This window comes from Meles meles, chromosome 7 (genome assembly GCF_922984935.1).
Source record: "Meles meles chromosome 7, mMelMel3.1 paternal haplotype, whole genome shotgun sequence".
Lineage (NCBI taxonomy): Eukaryota > Metazoa > Chordata > Mammalia > Carnivora > Mustelidae > Meles > Meles meles.
Genome location: NC_060072.1, coordinates 64,230,039 through 64,252,354, shown reverse-complemented (window position 1 = coordinate 64,252,354; position 22,316 = coordinate 64,230,039). Strand labels below are relative to the sequence as shown.

General features: G+C 44.8%; 1 protein-coding gene across 1 annotated transcript in view; it reads left to right on the top strand.

The window, feature by feature from the left end:
• Positions 1–20,741, top strand: part of LOC123947519 (cationic amino acid transporter 3-like) — a 48,416-nt gene extending 27,675 nt beyond the window's left edge. Inside the window, exon 3 of the mRNA XM_046013800.1 lies at positions 17,666–20,741. Coding sequence (XP_045869756.1) covers positions 17,702–19,465 — 1,764 coding nt within the window. The 5' untranslated portion in view covers positions 17,666–17,701 and the 3' untranslated portion in view covers positions 19,466–20,741. The remainder of the gene's footprint in view (positions 1–17,665) is intronic.
• Positions 20,742–22,316: the final 1,575 nt, after the last annotated feature.

The following is a 22,316-nucleotide window of genomic DNA, read 5'->3' as shown; positions in this document are numbered from 1 at the left end:
ACATGGTCTCTGCCTCCTGAATTTGTAGCTGTTCTGGAACTCCTTGGTGCACAGGGCACATGTGCAGGGCCCCTTGGTCTTTGTCTTCTTCTCCCAGACGGATGAGACCCGGTTATGGCCACCATGGAGGTTGTGGCTACTAAGGCAGCAGTGATGGCTGCAGGGATGGTGGAGGCAGAGATGGACGCGGCCTATGTAGTGGGCAACACCACCAGTGGGGGCAGCAGAGGGCGCTTCAGAGTTGCTGTGTCCACTGTTGTGGTGGCTGGGCGGGGGCACAGCAGCAAGGGCAGCAGAGGTCGCAGTGGACTCTTGGGGGACGGCTGGAAGAGGGAGCAAGTACATCTGGATGGGGAGTGTCTGGGCGCTGGCACCAGCTGGAATGGACACTGGGTGTAGCCCTGGGAGGCAAAGAAGGGGATTGGAGCTCAGGTCGGACTTGCACGGGGTCTGGGCCTGACCTGGAAGTGGCTAGAAGGAGTTCAGGAAGCTGCCTTCTCCATTGGGCAAGTGGGGTGGACAGTAGCATGCAAGGGAACAGAGGGAACATAGCCTCGTCCACGATGGGGCATCTGGAGACAACAGGGGCTGGAGGCACGAGGCCTGCAGTGGCCACACTCAAGGTACCACTCCTGAACCGCTGGGCTGGGCCATACCTAATGCAAGGCCTCAGGGCCTCCAGCTGACAGCCCACAGCAGCTGGCCAGAGGGAGATAGGGTAAGAATGGGTTGGGCCAGTTCTCTCCATTACCTGGTGACTGGGGGCCCTGGACTTCCCCCCAGTCTCCCACCTTTATCCAGTGGCAGTGAATAGCACAGGGAGAAAGGAGAAGAGATTGCTCTGGGGACCAGATGTACAGATAGACAGACCCTCCCCTGCGCCTGCCCTTCTTGCCTTTAAGCAGGTGCACATCTGGGGAAATCCCAGCTGAAGCAGGGGAGACAGCCCAGGACTGTCGGAACAGACACAGATCAAACACACAGATGCCCCTTCCCTACTGTTCTGTCATGACAGCCATCCTTCCAGTCCTGCCTGCCCCTTTTGCCTCTAGGAATTCTGGCTCTGTAGTCTTGGTTGGGCCACTCCTCGCCTACCCAGCACAGCACCTGGAACACAGGAGGTGCTCAGTTAGTGCCCTTGGCCCATGCCTCCTGCAGATGTGTCAGTGTGATTTGTAGGAGATTCTTCTGAGATCTGGAGCAATTCTTTCTGCTCCAAGTTCAGTGCTCTTAGTATAGTTAGTAAAGACTCTGTCTCTTTAGGGACCTGCTGCTACTGTCCTCTCCCCTCCCTCCACGTCCACCCCAAGTCTTTAGGGCACATAATTGACAGTTTAGAGGGATGTCAGCAGTACATGACAGTACAGACAGTGGTTTCCCTTTTCCCTGAGATCCATGGCTTGTTGGCCCTTCACTTGTGTATTCAGCCCTAGGTCTCTAAGTAGGCTCCACCCCCACCATCCACCTCTGCAAAGTCCTGCCTCTGTTTGAAGATTAATGTTCTGGGAGGAGGAAGCACCTTCCTTTGGTCACTGTTTCAGGGTCTTGGGGTCCCTTCATTATGGTCCTCTAGAGCAGGAAGCTCTGCAGGCAGGGACCGCGTCTTTACTTCCTCCAGCACAAGGCTCGAGGCTCATTCAGTCTGAATATGCTGTGAACACTGGGTGACTCGGGAAATCCCTCGGGGGAAAGCTTGAGCCAGTTCCCTTTTAGTTTTACTCCTGGAGTGACTGGAAATGTGGCTGAGGCAAGGATGGGTGGCGATGGTAGAGGTACCAGTAGGATATTATGGGAGAAGCACCTGGGTGGGGGGAGGTGCTTCTATCCTTGATTACAGGACTGCTGCATGGGCTCTTTAACTGGATCTGGGATTTGCCTCTAATCCCTACAGGCCAAGCTCCGCCATGCTCCCCACACTGCCCTCTTGCCAACCACGACCTCCTCCATACCCAGGACCCAGGAAAGTTTGTTTACTTCTAAATTCGCATCTACTGCCAACATAGTCTCCCGCAAAGTCTCTTATTTTATTTTATTTTTTTTAAAGATTTTATTTATTTATTTGGCAGACAGAGATCACAAGTAGGCAGAGAGGCAGGCAGAGAGAGAGAGAGAGGAGGAGGAAGCAGGCTCCCTGCTGAGCAGAGAGTCCAATGCAGGACTCGATCCCAGAACCCTGAGATCATGACCTGAGCCGAAGGCAGAGGCTTTAACCCACTCAACCACCCAGGCGCCCCATCCAGCAAAGTCTATTTTAAACCCTCAGTCACCTCCTCACCCATTTAGGGCCTCATTAGTCTTCCATTGCCCACCTTTAGTCTTTAGCCAGGATTCCAGCTAAACCACCTTCTTCCTACTTACACATCCTTCCCAGGCCCCTTCTGCCCTTTGACCCCAGCCCACTGAGGCCCAGCCTCCTCAGTGCTCACACTCTTGAGGCCCCTCCTCTGTGAGGCCCTGCCTCTCTAGGGCCTCAACTCTTCCAGGGCACCCTGTGAGCTCCACTCCTAGTCCTGACTCTTCTTGGCCAAGCTGCTTCTTCTTCCAGGGTTTGGCTTGCACTTTCTTCCCAAGTGTTTCTCTTCTGAGGCAGAAGCAGCCCAGGGGTAAGTGATTTCTCCTGCTTATAGAGTTGGCAGGAAAGTTGAGACAGAGCCAGGGAAGAAGTAGTCTGGGCTTGGTGTGCCTCTGGCTTTCTAGCCCCATGGGGTTTGAGCAGAGGGTATTTCATAGCACCAGAGCTAGACTTTGGTTTGGGAGTAGATGTAGATCAGTACCTTGTGAGTTTGGGAAGTATAGGGAGGTTTACTGGGGTCAGAGTGATACACAGGTCTAAACTCTGTTCTCCTCCAGCCCAGAAAGGTTCTCAGCCCTGATGAGAAAATGTGAGTTAAGGGAAATTATTCCTTGGTGCTTCTCCTCTAGCGTCCTTCCCACCTCTTTGCCCTGCCCTATTCCTAGTCTTTCCTTTCTGACCTGGTGCAGAGCTTGCTTTCTTCATCTTTGTCTCTCCCACAGGGCCCAGCACATAGTAAGCTTATACGTATTTTTTTAATGAATGGAGATTTTTCCATCTGGCTCTGCTGCCTGCTTCACGTTTTGCCTCATTTCTCACTGGAGCGTTTGAAAGTCTCTGTGTCCTATCTTCTGAGGGAGGACATCGGTATGCACTTTGCAGAATAGCAGGTCCAGTATGATAAGGCGTCCCCCATCACCAGAGAGGATTTGAGGGTCTTCTTCCTCCAGGATCAAGGAGGTAGGTATCTATTTTTACAGCTGCTCAAGGTATCCCCTTGCCTTTCTTATCTAATTTTAAATGTTATGGTGGGGGATTGACTATGAGCCAGGTCAGGCTAGAGGGGGAAAGATTTCCCAGGTCCCCTGGGGCATGACTGCCTTGTGGTCTTTAAAAAACTGGGTGGCCAAGAGGCAGTTTTCTGTTATCACAAAACTTATTTGCAACTTTTAATTACAAAGGCCTTTGGAGTCTTAAATTTTCTCTACCCTCCCCGCCTCCCTACTGCCATGTATGCTGTGGGCAGCACCCCAAACACGAGAAGCCCAGACAATACTTATCCATGCGTGACACCTGTTTTCTTGGTTATATGTGGTGAATGTTGATTTCTCTTACCCTCTAGCAGTTCTTGGGCTACTTCTCTCCGTTATCAATTGATATATGTTCTATGCTTCAAAGAAGGCAGATGCATTTTAACCTTAATTAAAGCAAAATCATGTGGAAAGACCAATTTCTTCAGCAAGTATATTCCAAATTGATCAGTATGATTTTTGGATGATATTCATTTGGTTTATCCTTGTCCCTTTTTTCTTTAATTATCACAGAAATCACAAAGCAGAGTGGGGATGAGAAAGAACTAGGAAGAGGGATAAAGAGTTTCTCTTAAAAAGTGATGGCAGAAGCTGGTTGTTGTAGATCATGTTGCCTGAGCTGGTGTGAGTCTGGTGGTTCTTGGTGGAGAAGTTGTATGGATCTCTATTTAGAGAAGAGCTCAGGACGTTGAGTAGGATACAACTTTCATATGACTCTAATGATCTGGTATCTTTCCAACAACAAACCAAAGCAAAACTAATTAACTTTCCAAGGGAGCAAGTGGTGAAACAACTACCTAGGGTTTGAGAGGACAAAGCACAGTTGATGAGAGAGGACAGAGACAGCCAAATCCTCACATGGAAGGACAGAAGGACACATTAAAGGTATGAAAGAAGATAACCAGAGACACAGTTGGCCTTTCCTAAGCCATGTTGTTTGAGTGTATTACTGAGGGTGTCTATTGGGAGGAGGTACATGGAAGAAGGTGCCGTGGACCACTCACAACTGCTAGTCTAACAGTAGAGACAGAGTAGAATGATGGATGGAAACACTGCATGAATTTTAAGATTCTGTGCTTACAAGGAAATGAAAATTTGAGGGAGGAAAACAAAGGTGTTTAGCAAGACTTCTTGGAAAAAATGACTTGAGGTCAGTGCTCATTGTAGACAAAGGCCTTCCTATATTACAATTGTAGTTTGGAAATGAGATGGATAGACAGATGGATTTCCTTCTACTCGTTTCTCCTGAGGACATTTGTTAGATGTTCTGTGTTGACAATGTTCAGGGTAGAGAAAAGGGTGTAGAGACTCATGGGGAAGTAGAGAAGAAATTGATTTTCACTGGCATCGATGTAACACATCACTTTCCAATCCCTTAATTTCACACCCTTCCTGGCTAAAAGGCTAGTCTCTTCCTGATTCTTTTTTAGAAAATCTAATTCTGTTTATTCCTGGTAGCCCATCTATTTTCTGAAGACCTCCAGAAACATTTGTCAAGTTGATCACTTTCTTTTGGCATGATAGAAATGTTAAGAATTTCCAAAACTGGGGGTGCCTGCATGGCTCAGGCATTAAGCATCTGCCTTCTGCTCAGGTCATGTTCCCAAGGTTCTGGGATCAAGCCCCGCATCGGGCTCCCTGCTCACCAGAAAGCCTGCTTCTTCTTCTCCCACTACCCCTGCTTGTGTTCCTTCTCTCGTTATGTATCTCTCTGTTACATAAATAAATAAAATCTTGGGGAAAACAAAGAATTTCCAACACTGGATTCTAACTGAAACTAAACCTGTATGTGTCAAATCATGAATGAGAAACATTGTATTCTTCATTATCCCAAAGGGACTAAGAAAAGGTACCTGTTCACAACCATCCCAAATGATACTAGGTAATTTGGAGTGTATACAGCCTCTAGAAAAGCCCTGGTTATCTGATCGTTTACCCAAATATAGTACAATGATACTAATATTATGCCTGCATGTAGCATGGACTCCATAGGTTATGGGAAGGAAGCACATATGTTTTGGTCTACATCTGCATAGATTTGGGGCTACATTTGGGTGGATGGATTTGGTCAATATACAGTTGGTCTGCTGTGTTATTCTGCATCAGGATGGGTTTCACTACTTGGAATTCAACCTCTGGCTGACTGGGAGGGGATTTGAGAGGTGTAATACTGGGGGTGGTAGGGTAGGTAGGTGAGTTGGAGGAGGTAGCTGTGTTTCCTCTGGGTCTAATAAGCAGATAGTTTGAGGAGTTTCATGTCTTCAAGTTCAAGTCTTAGTGGCATGCAAAAATATTTATTTGCAGAATTAAGGTTTCTAGTCTCTTTGAAAGAACATGAAGCAAGTTGTACCCCAAGGAATTTTTATTTTAGAAAGGGAGACGAAAGCTTCTTCAAAGTAACGTGCAAACAGAATATGATATGAAGTAAGATCATAGGTGGGAGGATACCTGGTAAGTGATCCATTTGGTGAGGTTGTTCTCAGAAAACTCCTGGGAGATAAGTTTGTATATTTATTTCCTTTAGACTGAGCTGAATTTGGTTACTTCAACTTTCTTTCTGACTTTTCAGGGAAACCTTACCATCTCACTCCTCAGGGGAGAGTTTATATTTTATTACTACTGCAATGGTTTCTCTCTCTTTTTCTTTCCTGAATAGACCAAGACTGAGATGATGATGATGATGATGATGATGAGGATGATGATGATGATGAATTCGTATTGTATCTTAGTATATAGATCTGTAGCAAATATTTAAGTGGATCTGTCTGGTTGGGCAATTAGATTTACTGGTTCAAGATGTGGTAGAGTTTGCTTTGTGTTTCTGGTGGGGGCATGGAAGGAAGGCCTGAAAGAAGCCCTGTTTATTGGATCATGGACCAACCTGAAGATGTAGCTTGAACAGGTGTCTTCCTGGGAAGTAGTTACTCACAATGCCACGATGGGGTAATTCCCCCTCTTCCATGCAGCCTTCTCAGGTTGACCCATGGTGTACAGGAGACACTCTCTAGTTTTGCCAACAGTAGAGAATCTGATCCTTACTACTCTTACCTTCCATCAAAAAGGAAGCCATCCACGATCTTGACTTACTCTTACCATGACTGTTCATTTCTTACTGAGGAATACCCTTCTTGGTCATAGCTGATATATCTTTTACTTATTTTGGCAGATAGGGAGGGGTTCATGAAATGCCCTTAATTGTAAGTTCCCAAAGAGGGAAATTCTTTGTTTTCCACTATTCTCTTATACTGTGTGTAACAGAACATAAGATGATTTGGGGGTAATGGCGGCAGAGTTGATAATTTAGGGTGAATAAAAATGTTGTTTTTCTTCTAAGCCTTTTGAACAAAGGATTAGTGTGGTACCTGAATTTTCTCATGTGTAATTTGCCTTTGTATTCCTTTATACTTAGTTGAAATCTTATTTCTTTAATGATTGTATTTATTTATTTGAGAGAGAGCAAGAGAGGGCATGTGCACATGCCAGTGCATGAGTGGGGGAAGGAGCAGAGGGAGAAACAGACTCCCTGCCTAGGAGGGATCCCCAATGGCGCTTGATCCCAGGATCTCAACCTGAGCCAAAGGCAGATACTTAACTGATGGAGCCACCTAGGCACCCCAAAATCTGATCTCTAATAGACTAAATCCAGTCTTTCTCACTTAGAAGCTTTTTTGGCTTCCACTTGAGGGACCACCCAGCTTCTCACTTTAGCTCCAACCCAATGTAAACAGAACCCATCTGTATGGTTGTTCATAGACAGTGCAGGCAAAATGGTAGCAAATCCAGAAATACCTTTTCTCTGGGAGCTTACACTGTAAGGATACTTCTCCATCGTCCTGACAAGTGAAATACTATTCTACACCCATTCAATCCTTTGGGCAGCTTCTCTATGGTTATTTATTTATTTTTTATTGTAGTGAATTTTTTTCAAGATTTTATTTATCTGACAGATGCAGAGAGATCACAATTAAGCAGAGAGGCAAGCATGAGAGAGAAGGGGAGAGGCAGGCTCCCTGCTGAGCAGAGAGCACAATGCAGGGCTCGATCCCAGGACCCTGAGATCATGACCTGAGCTGAAGGCAGATGCTTAACCCACTGAGCCACCCAGGCACCCCTGCATCTCTATTATTTTCATGCTCTGTCTGTAGGCCCACTTTGCCTCACCTTCAGTAAAAGTAGAAAGAGCATAAAGACCATCCTGTACAACACAGTTGAGGGAAACAAAAATTACCAAGCATGACCCCTCTGATCCTGCCATTCAGATGGTCCTCCTCTGGGTTCCTGCTCAGGGTCTATGAATGGACTTCAGCAGAGTCCATCAGCAGAGAATTTTTTTTAAAGTGACCAAACTTGTGTGAGTCAACAAATGTGAAGGACCACTGTTGTGTCTTTTTTGGGAGGTAGATGGCTGGTGACAGTTCCCTAGAGAGAGAAACATGATACAAACATCCTTAGTGCCCACGACAGGAGACTTCAAAGATAGTTGAAGGAGCTGGAGGAGAATGAGGAGTGGGGAAAAGGGTAATGGGTTCAGAAGGACTTAGTTGGAAGGGTGCCCCATCTTCCCTTGTTCTGAATTCTCTTTCTAGCAGGTATTCCTTCTTTGTATTCTCCATATCCTGGGCAATTATGGGATTCTCGTTCCCCCTCATGTTAAATCTACTGAATGTCTGCCACTTATCAGGCTCTGGACCAGGTCCTCTCACATTATCACCTGTAATTCCTGTGTTGAATCTGCAGTGCACAAGTGGAGTCTGTCCCTCAGTCATGGTGTGTGCCCACCATCACATCCTCTCAGGCCCCTTTTCAATGCAATTTATTATCCCCTTCATCCTTATCTCTATTCTAATTTCCCCTCCTCACAAAAGGGGTGGACTGTACATTCAAGGTCATCAGTACAACTGAATGTATGATGCAGAATGAGGAGAAAGGGGGCCAAAGTGCCATCTGACCTTGACTAGCTGATTTTGGGCCCAAGAGTTTAAGACCAGCAAACCAATATTTGTATATTAAGCTCAAATGATTTGTAAAAAAAATGGGTAATTGCAATGAGACAGCTAGTCTGTGAATTAATGTATCATAACTCATATTCAAGCATCAAGAACACATTCAGTGTGTGAATTATTGCACAATATATTCATATCCTATTGTGTCTTGCAGCTTAGATAGCATATGAAGCTAAATACGTTAGATTAACCCAAATGGGATTGTATCATGTAGCGTGTAAAAAGGAGAACATTGGGTATTTGGCACTTTTTCTGTGGGGAAAGCAGGACGAATTTTTCTGTGATGTCCTTTGGTGTCAGTTTCTGTGATCTTTGGGCTGCAACAGGTGATGTGGGGTTTCTGAGCTTTGGTTGGTGGGCTGAATAATGGATTTAGTAAAAATTTATTGTTTACCATGTCTTAAGCATTATGGAGGGAGAGCATATACCAGAAGAAATATGAAGCAGCAGCTTTGAAGCCTGAGCAACAGACCTTGGCAGCCCCAACCCAACTCTGCATAACTCAACCTCTCTGAACTTGATCTGAGACTCTCAGATCCCTGAGCTTGCTATAGCTCCTTGATCCTAGAATCATCTTCAATCCCAGCTACCATGCTGTGTCAGGCACTTTGAAGATCCAAAGCTTGGTCAAAAGCTGGTCACAGACATATGGTGGAGTAACACAGGGCTGAGACTGCCCCTGCAAGAAGCCAGAACACTCTGGATTTAGTGGTCCTGGGTGTGGACAACACAGTGGATATGATTGTGTATATCCTGGCTGGGTAGGTGGCTAGAGATATAGCAGGACCAGGCACTGTGATCTGCTTTTTGGTGGTTGGCCCAGTTTCTGTGTTGACTGTGCTGTGCTATGCAGATTAGTGCCCAGGTTCCCCATTCTGGCTCAGCATATCTCTACATCTTTGTCACTGTAGGTAAACTTGGGGTTTTCACCATTGGCTGGAACCTCATCCTCTCCAACATTGCTAGGATAACCACTGTTTTCCTAGCTCAGACCTTACCTTTTGACAATCTTTCTGGCGACAGGATCTCTCAGATCCTTCATGAGAGCATCCCATTGTGTGTTTCCATGTCTTTGCAGAAATTCTAGGCTTCTTTATTGTGACCCTTGTGTTCTTGCTCATAGAATTGCTGATCCAGGAAACTAGGCAGATTTTCCTGATTCACAGCGTGTTCACATTCATGGACGTTTTCATTCTCAATTTTGTCATCATCTCAGGCTTCATTAAGGGGGACTTGCACAACTAGAAGCTCTCATAAGAGGACTATGTATAGGCTGGACTCAATGACACCTCTCACTTGGGCCCTCTGGGCTCTGGAGGATTTGTGCCTTTTGGCTTCCAGGGGATTCTCCATGGATCAGCTACCTATATCTATCCTTTTGCTGGTTTCACCCTTATTATTACCAAAGTAGAAGAAATCATGATTCCTGAATGTTACATCCCCATGGGCATGTGATTTCACTGTTCACCTGCTTTTTGGTGTGTTTTGGTGTCTCTGCAGCACTTATACTTACAGTTTCTTACTACCAGCCTCGACCTGGGAGCACCTTGCCTGAGGCATTTCTCTGTATTGGTTGGGGCTACTATGTTGTAGCTTTTGGAATTTTCTCTAGTATTTTTTTTAAACAACGTTGGCTTAAGTAAAGTACTGTCATAAGTAATAAGCAAATAATGTGTCTTGGGAATTTGGATTTGAGGATATCTTTTGTGGCTGCACAGTGGCAAAAGTTGACTGATGAAATCAGAGAAGACTTTGTAGAAGAGTGGCATTTAAACTAGCACTCTCCAAGCCCAGATAGAATTTTCCACACATGGGCAGGAGGGAAAGATTTGAAGGCAGAGAGAACAACACCAGGAAAAGCACAGGAAAATGAAACCATGTTCAGAACACACTGAGTAGGCTGTGTAGCTTGAACCTCGGCGGTGTGAGGGGACAACAGAGCATGCACACGTGGACTGGAGCCAGAGCTTTCCTCTGAGCATAAAGCACTTTGCTTTGAACCCACCACCCATGACGAAAAACCCTGGGGCTGCTTCTTCTACTTGGCCATGTCTACATTCTTGGACTTTAAAGTTTCTCTACTGTTGTCTGCTTTGGTCCACCTGCTCAGAAAGTACACAGCTGAGAGCCACATGTCCTGGGTTCTCATCCTGATTCCACCAGTAACTAGCAATGTGACCTTGAGCAAACCATTCAGTTACTTCCATGCTCTGCTTATTTGTCTTTAATAGAAAGGTCACAGCTGATCATTTCTCAAATTCCATTTCCTTGAAAAAATCTAGGATTGCCTCTGGTTGTTCTGCCCTGTTATTCTCTCAACTAGGTCTCCATACTGCACACCATCTGAACCTGCATCCTGTCCACTTTTCACTACAACCCATGGTTGGAGCTGTAGGGGTCCAATAAATAACACCCCATTTCCTCCTCTTGTGTTTGGAACCTATTGATAATCACGACATAGAGACAGACGATTAAATCATCAGCTGTAGATCTGCAGCCTAATTGGCTTGATAGTCAGTCTTGCATTAGTTAGACAGACATATTCGTCATCACCTGTCGCGCTGAGCAACCTCTGCCTTCCATCATAGGAGAGAGTATGCTCTTATTAGATTTTCTTGTGTATCAGTAGGTTGGAATGTGTGTGTGTGGTGGGCAGGTTGGTGCTGGATGAAAAAAGAAAACCAACAAAACCTGGGAAGCGCTGAGCAGAGCATGCTCACTGCTATCTCCTCAACTCACAATCAAGTCACAGTGAGAGGGGTGGTGGTGGAGAGAGGCCAGGAATAGTACCCTGCTCAGTGGTGCTCAAACTCCAGCAGGTGCCACCTCACTTGGAGGGCTTGTGAAAACACGGGTTGCTGGGCCCCACCCCAGCATCTAGGATTCAGCAGGTCAGGATGGGGCCCAGAACTTACACTTCTAACAAGTTCCTATGTGGTGCTGATACTGCTGGTCCAGGGACCACACACTGAAAAACAAAGCTCCAGAGGAAGGCCTTAATGGTGTAAAGATGGAGTGAGTGAAATAAGGGTGCATTTTTATTGTCTGGAAACTTTAAGAAGGATGAGAGTATTTATACACTTTGGTATCAGAAAGGAGCTGTGCTTGGATACAGAGGGCTGGTATAATCTCTAGAGATGTTACATTTACAGTCTACTTTTCTGAATCTTTGAGAACTTGAAAATAATTATTGAACACCCTCATTAACTGTTCACTCAAGTCTTTATCAAACTTCTAGCAAAGCAACTGATATCCAAATTATCTTTGAGGCTTTTTAGGGAGGAGAGAGAAGGGAGGGGCAGCTGAGGGCATTATGGAATTCATATAAGCTGCTTCATGTTCCCTGCCCTCCTCTGCATTTCTGTAAGCACCTTCCCTGTGCCAAGCACCTCCTTTGGTAGAGACTGCTTCCTCATTGAACTAACATTCACAAACCCAGGGCCCTCATTAGGAAATGTCCTCAGGATATGTTCTTGAAATAGATGATGAGGCATGTTCTAGTCTCCTATTTATACCTCTGTTTGGCCCTTTAATTCTTTCTAGAATTAAAAGAAAAATTAAAAAATCTCTAGGAATCTTAAGATATAGTAGTCAATCAATACATCTCCCTATATTCATTCTCTCTGTCCTAAATGCCACTTATGGTTGCTTGGTATAATTAAGAGCAGATTCTTATATTGGGGGGTGAGGGTTGAAAGTGGGACTGTGGAATTCAGAAGGAGGAGGAAGTACATAGATCCTGGCCCTGCCCTCTGGATGCTTTTGGACTATAAAGGAATTTAAGTGACACACCAGGACACCACCAGCTGAAAATAGGTCTCAGCTGACCATCAGGAGGGCCTATAAATGCTGACAGGAAGGTGAGAAATGTTGGAGATGGGCATCATTAAGGATGGCTTAAGAAAAGTCTTCCTAGATGTGGAGGGAAGGTTGTAGAATAGGGCTGCGAGGAGCTAGAAGGTCAAGACTGTACAGATGGAGTGAAGAGGGTATCCCTGGCAGGACAGGTGACTTACCCAACACACAGTCTCATCCCAGGAAGGGTACCTTAGGATGTGAGGAGCTGAGTTAGGAAGGAAGTGATAGGCCTGAGGGTAAGGGGAGAAATACAGCAGGGCTCTGACAGCTGGGACAGACAGTCTACCCTGAATAGAAACCATTGAAATACTTGCAGATTATTCCATGGAGATAGGGTATTTCTGAACACGATGTTTGGGGACCATGATTCTCTGTGTTATTATAAGCTGGATTTGTAGTAGACTCTCTCAAGATTCCCAATCATGGGTTTTCTTTCTCTTCTGAAAGTTTGTATGTTCATTTGTTTGTTCTGCCTGCATTTGTTTGTGTCATAAAATGTGATTAATTCCCAGATGTTCTGTTCTTTAGGCTGCTTCTGCAGTAACTTGTTATTTTGTCTACATGCCCACTTTCTCTCATCTTTAGTGAAAGTGGGAAGAATACAAGGACCATCCTGCACAATCCAGTTGAGGGAAACAGAAATTATCAAGCATTACCCTTCTCTGACCCTGACCTTCAGATGGCCCTGCCCTGGGATTCCGGCCCAGGTTCCATGGATGGACTTCAGAAGAGTGTGCAACATTTTTTTGAGGTGACCAACCTCAGAAGGGTCCGTGATTCAATCGATATGAACAATCACCATTGTGTCTTTTTTGAGAGGAGATAGCTGGGGACAGTTCTCCAGAGAGAGAAACATGGTACAAACAACTAGATGCCAACTACAGGAGCCTCCAAAGATAGTTGAAGGACCTGGAGGAGAAAGAGGAATTGGAAAAAGGGAAATGGGTTAAGAGGGAACTAGTCGGAGTGGTGGCCCAACTTCCCTTGTTCTGAATTCTCTTTCTAGCAGGTATTCCTTCTTTGTATTGTCCATATCCTGACAACTATAGGATACTGGTTCCCCTTCATGTTAAATCTACTGAATGTCTGCCATTTATCAGGCTCTGTACCAGGTCCTCTACCAATATTATCTCCCACAATTCCTGTGTTGAGCCTGTAGTGCAAAGAGTGGAGTCAGTCCCTCCCTCAGTCATGGCATGTTCGTACCATAGCATCCTGTCAGGTCCCTTTTCAATGCATTTCATTATCCCCTTCATCCTTATCTCTATTCTCATTTGCCCTCCTCACTGGAGACACTTATTTTAGTGTATTTAACAAACTTTCTTCTGTTCCATGTTCTCTATGTGTAGGTAGATATTGTCTTCCTTTCAACAAACACAGTGCCATCTCTGTCAGGCATAGGTGTAGATGCGGGAATACAGACAGGAGCAAAATAGTAAAAAAAAAAAAATCCTATTTTCATGGATTGTACATGCTTATGGCATGAGATAAATCATGAGCAAATAAATAAGTAAAACATATTGTACGTTAAATAGTGACAAGTGCTATGGAAAAATGAAGGCTAGAGAGATGAGGTCTGTTGTCTATGGTTAGGAGCAGATTGCAGTTGTATGTGGGGTGATTCAGGAAGGCTGTGCTACAGACATATTATTTCACCAAATGCAGGGAAGGGAGCTGCCGTGTGGATATTTGGGACAGAAGTGGTACAGTTATAGGGAAAAGCAAATAGGGAAAAGTTATAGGGAAAAGCAAATACAAAGGCCCTGAGGTAGGGTCTTGTCTGATATATTAGGAGGCCGAATGGTTCGGAGGCCAGTGACTATAGAGAAATGAGTGGGAAGAGAGAAACAGAAGGCTGAGCGGTCACTAGGTCAGTGACAAATCCTGTAGGACTTTGTAGATCACTGAAAATACAGACTTTGGTTTCTATTCTAAATTAAAAGAGAGACCAATGGAAGGTTTTGAACACAAGAATAACATGACGTTTTAAACAGGTATACGTGTATCCTTGACAAATACACAGAATTTTGGGGCCGTTTTTAAAATGTACATAGATGACATTGTGCTAGACGCATCACGCTGCTTTTTCTTTCGCTACCTAACTTGGTCTCTGAGATCTACCCAAGTTGTTCTCTGTAAAGGTACTTTATCAACTCTGACTGCTGTGTACATTTCATTGTGCACACGCGGCACATTTTACTTACTTACGTGGCACATTATATTCCTCTAGGAACAGAGGCTGGCACAGCTCCCACTTCCTGCCACCACAAAGAGTCCTGTGATGAACATGGTCACATGGGCCCCTTACAGACTCAGGAGAGAGTTTCCTGGGGGTGTGCCCCTTGGAGGGAGAGAGATTGTGGGTTGAGAGGGAGTGTGAGTTCTTAATTCCACTGGGATTGTGCTTCAGGATGGTGCCCCCATGACACTCCCACCAACAGTGTGTGAGGATTTGTATCTCCTCACTGAATTCTCATGCTCATCTAGTGAAGGTCAAGTGAGGTCCCTTTTGGATGAGGAGGCTTAGAGTGAGAGGATTCCCTGAGTTAATGTAGTTAAGAGAAAGGGCCAGGACTTACATGCAGAATTTCTGACCTACTGGTCATTGCTCTTACCCTTATAGTAACCAGCATTGCCTCTTCCAGGAATAAGATGAGCCGTCCACAGGCGAACAGATCGTTATTATTATTATTGTTACCACTACTACTATTACTATTATTATTGCAATTTTGATGTTTGGTTTAATTCCCGAAGCTTAGGACCCCCATGTATTTAACACCAGGGGATGATGGTAGAGGAGCAAGCCTATGTCAGATGATGAAGGAAGGAGAGTGGGGAACCACTGAAGGGTTTGGAGCCTGGGGGTCGGTGGAGGATGACTCAATCACATTTATAGTGTAAGCTTCCATGAGCTAAGAATTCACTCTCCTTCTCTATTTTTTTTTTTTGACTCTCCTTCTCTATCTTAAGAGAGTTGGTAAATCATAACACTGGAACTAATGGGTGGCAAATAAGGCGTCTAGATGGATTTGCAGTCAGAAGGTCTGGCCCATAAGTCAGTTTCCTTTCAACAATGTATAGAGAAGATTTTACAATTATTTTCTTCTTTTTTTTAATTTAATTTTTAAAATTTAAATTCTACTTAGCATATGTGGTAATATTGATTATTGATTTCAGGAGTAGAATTTAGTGATTCATTACTTATATATAACACCCAGTTCTCACCACGAGTGTCGTCTTTAATACCCATTACCCTTCCAGCCCATACCCATCTGCTTCCCTCCATCAGCTCTCAGTGTGTTCTGTATAAGACTTTCCAAGTTTGATGTGATCTTTCTGTCTTTTTTTTTAAAAGATTTTATTTATTTATTTGACAGAGAGAGAGATCACAAGTAGGCAGAGAGTCAGGCAGAAATTGAGGGGGAAGCAGGCTCTCTGCTGAGCAGAGAGCCCAATGCGGGGCTCGATCCCAGGACCCTGAGATCATGACCTAAGCCGAAGGCAGCGGCTTAATCCACTGAGCCACCCAGGTGCCCCTGATCTTTCTGTCTTTAAAAACTTCTGCAGGGGCACCTGGGTGGCTCAGTGGGTTAAGCTTCTGCCTTTGGCTCAGGTCATGATCTCGGGGTCCTGGGATTGAGCCCTGCATCAGTCTCTCTGCTAGGCAGGAAGCCTGCTTCCCCTTCTCTCTCTGCCTGCCTTTCTGCCTACTTGTGATCTGTCTCTCTTTTCAAATAAATAAATAAAATCTTTAAAAAAACACACTTCTGCAAACATCTAAAATTCTCTGAAAACCATCACCTGAGTAGGGAGCATAGTGGGGACTGCCTCCCTTTGTTTTCTCTGTACTCTGAGGTTCTTTTCTGGGCATGGCTGTGAATTGTTCATCCAAAGACTTGATCTCCTCCTGGGAAGCAGTCATTTCAATAGCATCAGGGGATGAGGGGGAATGAAGAACCACACGCAGGGTTCATTCATTAAGAATATATATTGACACATTCCGGCAATGTTTCACGTGAGTTAAAAATAATTCCTTGTGAAAAATTAATAGGAAGTTAAAAATGTGTGTTTTAATACAAGCTGCAGAGCAGGGCATAATCTCCAAGTCCCTGGCAGCTGACATCACAGATCACACAGTGTTGTGTGGAGCACTGTGTGGCCGGTGAGGAGACTGCCTGCAGAAGTGACCTCACCTTCTCTCCTGGAACACAGAGAGGCAGGAGAGAGAAGGAGATATTTAGGTTATGAGCCACTGAGTTAGGGGACTTATTTCTTTTCTCTCTACCCATCACACATTCATAACTGTGGACATAAAAACTGTAGTGAATCTTTCCTAGTTGCTTTGTGCAACGGGATTTGAATGTAAGAATTCAAAAAACTAAATTCCTCGCTCCTCTCCCTTCTCAGTCACAGACCCTAGATTGACTACTGCCCCCATTTCTCCAGTGTTTCCTTCTCAGGCAGCCTGGTCCTCTCCTTCTTGCAGGTGGTTATGAAGGCCCTGCCCCTTTCCCCTTCTTCCTCTCTGTTCACTGCACCCCTGTCGGCCTAGGTGGTAAAGGGAAGGGGTTGACTATACATTCTTGGCCATCAGCACAGCTAAATGGATGATGCAGAATGAGGAGAAAGGGACCAAAGTGTCAGTTGACCTTGGCTAGCTGATGTTGGAGCTACAGGTTTATGACTGGGGTACCAAATTTATATTTTAATCTCAGATGATATTTTCTTTTCTTTTTTAAAGATTTTATTTATTATTTGACAGAGAGAGATCACAAGCAGGCAGAGAGGCAGGCAGAGAGAGAGGAGGAAGCAGGCTCCCCACCGAGCAGAGAGCCCGATGTGGGACTCGATCCCAGGACCCTGAGATCATGACCCGAGCCGAAGGCAGTAGCTTCACCCACTGAGCCACCCAGGCGCCCCATCAGATGATATTTTCAAGATGGGTCTATACTTGTAATGAGGCTGACCAGTCCATGAATTAACCTGTCATGACTCACACTGAAACAATGCTCGCCCATCGTATGTGAGAATTACTCTACAATAATTCATGACCGGTTGTCTTATGGCTTAATTAGTACATCGCCCTACATGAGTTAGATAAACGCAAGTTGGAATATGTCCTGTGGTGTGCTAAAAAGCAGAATGTTGGGAACCATTGTCCTTTTTCCTGGAGGGAAAGCAGTATTGAGTTTTCTATGATGTCCTCTATGTTTCTATGATATTTGTAAAAGTTTCTATGACATTTGTGCTGCAACAAGTGACATGGGACTTCTGAACCTTAGGTGGTTGAACACCATTTTCCAGTAAATGTTTATTGTTTACTTAGGCACATGGAGGGATAGCACATAACAGAAAAAAAATATGAAGCAGCAGCTCTGAATGAAGCCTGAGCAACAGAACTCAGCAGCCCCAACTCAACTCAGCTTCACTCAGCCTCATCGAACCTGATCTCAGACTCTCCACTCCTGGGCTTTCTACAGGTCTCTGATCCTAGAGTCCTCTTCAATCCAGCTAGAATGCCATGTCAGGCACTTCGCAGAATTGGTCCAAAGCTGGTACGCAGACGAGTGCTGGAGGAAGATGTGAACGAGATGGGCCCTGCCAGAAGACGGACCACTCTGGATTTAGTGGCCCTGGGTGTGGGCTGCACAGTGGGAGTAGGTGTGTTTGTCCTGGCTGGGGAGGTGGCTAGAGATGTAGCAGGACCATCCACTGTGGTCTGCTTGTTGGGAGCCAGCCTGTCTTCTGTGTTGGCTGGGCTGTGCTATGCAGAGTTTGGTGTCCAGGTTCCCTATGCTGGCTCTTCATATCTCTACACCTACGTCACGATGGGTGAAATCTGGGCTTTCATCACTGGCTGGAACCTTATTGTCTTTTTTGTTGCTCATACAGCCACTGTAGCTCGGGCTTGGACCTTAGCTTTTGACAATCTGCTTGGGAATCAGATCTCTCAGACCCTGCATGAGAGCATCTCACCAAGTGTTCCCCAGCACCTGGGAGAAATTTTAGGCTTCATTGTTGTGGGCCTTATGTTGTTGCTAATGGAATTGCTGATTCTGAGGAATAGGTGGATTTTCCTGGTTTCCAAAGTGGTCACATTGGTGAAACTTTTGACTCTCAGTTTTGTCATCATCTCAGGCTTCATTAAGGGAGACCTGCACAACTGGAAGCTCACAGAAGAGGACTATGTAAAGGCTGGACTCAATGACACCTCTCACTTGGGCCCTCTGGGCTCTGGAGGATTTGTGCCTTTTGGGTTCAAGGGGATTTTCCGTGGAGTAGTTACCTGTTTCTATGCATTTATTGGTTTTAGCATTATTATTACAAGAGTGGAAGAAGCCCAGAATCCTGAGCGTTCCATCCCAATGGGCATAGTGGTTTCACTGCTCATCTGCTTTTTGTTGTATTTTGGTGTTGCTGCAGCACTAACACTTGTGGTTCCTTACTACCAGCTTCGACCTCGGAGCACCTTGCCAGAGACATTTTTCCATGTTGGCTGGGTAACTGCCTACTATCTTGTAGCTTTTGTATTCCTCTGTAGTCTTTCTCTCAGCATCTTTGGCTTTATGTTCCCCATACGTAATCTGATATACATGATGGCACAGGATGGCCTCCTGTTCCCTGTCCTTGCCAGAATCCAAACCAGCACATACATGCCCAATGTGTCCACTGTAATCTTGGGCGTTATCATAGGGATCATGGCATTCTTCCTTGGACTCACTGATCTTCTGGATCTTATGTCAGTTGGGGCCCTGCTAGCTTACTCCCTAATGGCTCTTTGTGTTCTCATCCTCAGGTACCAGCCTGAGAGGAGGAATGGGGTAAAAAAAGCACAGGAGCAGGAAGAGAATAGACCTGCAGCAGAGAAGCTAACACTACAAGGACTATTTTTTCCAGGCAGCACCACCCCTACTTCACTCTCTGGCTGGGTTGTCATTGTTTGCTCTTCACTGCTTGTTCTGCTGCTGACACTTCTCTGCCTGGTGCTGGCCCACTGGCCAGGTCTGCTTTCTGGAGCCACAGGGCCTATCACAGTGGTTGTGCTGCTCCTGGTGGTCATCACTGGGATCACTGGTGTCATCTGGAGACAGCCACAGATTTCCACTCCCCTTCACTTTAAGGTCCCTGCTGTGCCTTTCCTCCCACTTCTGAGCATCTTTGTGAATGTTTATCTTATGATGCAGATGTCAGCTGGCACCTGGGCCCGATTTGGTGCCTGGATGCTGACTGGGTTTGCTATCTACTTTGGCTACGGGATCCAGCACAGCTTGGTCCCTTAACCCTACTTCAGTTAGGACCAAAACTGTAGACTCAGCAGTGAACTTAGCAGTGGCAGTCTGTATTTGAGTTGACATCATCACACTTGAACGTAGTCCAGTCCCCTGTGATAATAGAGTACTTTTGGGCACATGGAAAGCTTGGCTTCGCTTGGGTAGTTGGTGGGAGAACACTAATACAACTCTTTTATTATGAAATGAAGAGTGTGTCTTTGTTGTTTCTCCTCTTTTCTGTCTACTTTCCAATTGTGTCTGTACTACATACTAGGTTTTAAAAGTTATTATTCAAAGAAACCAGAAAAAGTGTTTTGTTTTCTTTTGGTTTATATCTAGTAGGTAAATACTGGGTAACATGGTAGTTTTATTTTTAATTTTCTGAGGAAATTCCGTAATGATTTCCATAATGGCAGCATCAATTTGCATTCCCACTGATGGTACATGAGGGTTCTTTTTCTCTATATCCTCATCAACACTTGCTATTTCTTGCCCTTTTATTTTAGCCATTCTATTTAGCATATAAAGTGATATCTCAGCATAGTTTTAAGAAACATTCCCTGATGAATAATGATGTTGCCCATTTTTCATGTCATCTGGTTTATTTTTGTGTTTATTCAAGCCCAAAATCCATTTACTGGATTGCTTGGGTTTTTTTGGTGTTGAGTTGAATAAGTTCTGTATATACTTTGGGTATTAACACCTTTTTAGATATATTAAGTGTCCTGTGGGTAACTTGATTCTGGATAAAAAAAGAAACTTAAAAAAAGTGAAAGTGTCTGAGCTGGGCATGCTCATGGCTGCCTCTTTAACTCATTAATTGAAGTCACAGTGAAGGGGGATGAGAAGAGAGAGGCCAGGAATAGTAAGCTGCTGAGTGGTGCTCAAACTTCAGCAGGTGCCACCTCATCTGTAGGGCTTGTGAAAACGATCACTGGGCCCCACCCCAGCCTTTGGAATTCAGTGGGTCAGGGTGGCCCCAATACTTGTAGTTCTAACACGATCACAGGTAAGGCTGATACCCCTGGTCCAGGGAACACAATTGAAAATGAAAGCTCCACCTGAAGGTCCTGATGATGTAAAGATTAAGTGAGGGATACAGAGGTGTGCTATGAACATTGACTTTCATTTAATGAGATATTTAGATTAGAATACCATCCATTAATCCTCTCCCAGTGGGGAAGTCAGTGAATCATTTCACAATGTATATGTACACCAAATCACCACAGTGTACTCATTAAGTAACTTATAATTTTCTATGTCAATTATACCTCAATAAAGCTGAAATTTTAAATATGAATTACCAAAGCTGTCTGTGTATCTTTATTTTCTTTATATTGTAAATCATAGGTAATGAGTGTGTCTTTTTTTTAAAGATTTTATGTATTTATTTGACAGAGAGAGATCACAAGTAGGCAGAGAGGCAGGCAGAGAGAACGTGGGAAGCAGGCTCCCACTGAGCAGAGAGTACTGATAAGTAGCCTGAGATTATTACCTGAGCCAAAGGCAGAGGCTTAACCCACTGAGCCACCCAGGTGCCCCAGGAGTGTAGCTTGTTTACTGCTGAGAGCATCCAGCTGGGAGCTGGGCTCATAATGAGCATTTAATAAATTCATGTTAAAGTGAATTGAGCCTTGCACATTTCTTTGATGCAGAAAATTCTCCTTTTCAGGCGAGTGCTATGTTATTCCTTTAAAACTATCCTCTGGGAGACTTCCTTGACAAACGGCATTTCTCTCCATTCAGAACTGAATCTAGAAGTGCCTCTAGACCTGTACCAAGCTATAATGAGTTTTGCCTTTGTGCGGCTATGCCTGAATTCTGGTGACTATCCTGTCTCTTCCATCAGAATGGAGTCTTACTCCAAGCAAGGAGTAGGTTCTTTCCTTCCTCTCGACCCAACCTTAAGAACAGTGTTGTTCATTCAAAGAGCAACAGGAAATATGCAGCCCTAGAGCAGGAAAATACCCGACATGACCTCCGTTGGTTCTGCTCTATCTCTTTCCATGGAATATGGGAAGGGCCAGAAGTAGTGAAATTGATGAAAGGCCCAACCTGCTCACTCTGACTCCAGGGAATTCCAGAAGATGAGACTGGCTCCAGTGCGGGCACAACAGGCATCTGTTTTGATGCAGTCAGAGGCTGGAACAGAAGGGCCAGTGCTTTACTGTTGCATTTATGTATGGGGCCTGCCTTGGGATGGAGGGCTAGGAAGCCACTCTTTTACTCAGGGCATTTCTTATTTTCCCCACAGGGAGTAGGTGACTCCAGGGAAGCCTGGTGGAGGCAGGACCACTCATATATTTACATACTCCTTTAGATGTTTCTTTGTAGGCCTGATGCAAAAACCTTGTGAGAGCATCTAAGATATCTTGGTAAAAAAGAATGTCTACCCCAAATGTGGAGGGAAATGGACTGACATAGGAGGAATTAATAACTAGATAGGAGTTAAGGCATCATTCCTTTGGAAGAAAAGGTATGGGTAGAAACTGAGAAAGAGGTATTAGTCAAGGGACACGTCCTGGAGTAAGATGCTTATGGAGATATTTGGGAAATAAAAAGAGAAAGCTGAGCTGGAAGAGAAATGGGACAGTCATTCTAGGCACATGGACCTTTAAGAGTCATGAAAGAATGAGACTCTTGTAAGGGATATTTTTTTTCCACATTTGAGGGCAATATGAACCAGGTTGATATTGTGTATTATATCATGGAGTGAGATTCCTGAATCAGGAAGGAAAGAGATGATTCTCATTGCCATCTGGAGGACAGACAGCAGAAGGATGTGGACAGATAGACTCGTCCTGCGAGACAGGTGTAGCACCTGCTGTATCATCTAGACCCTTGCTCTAGCAGCACGGGT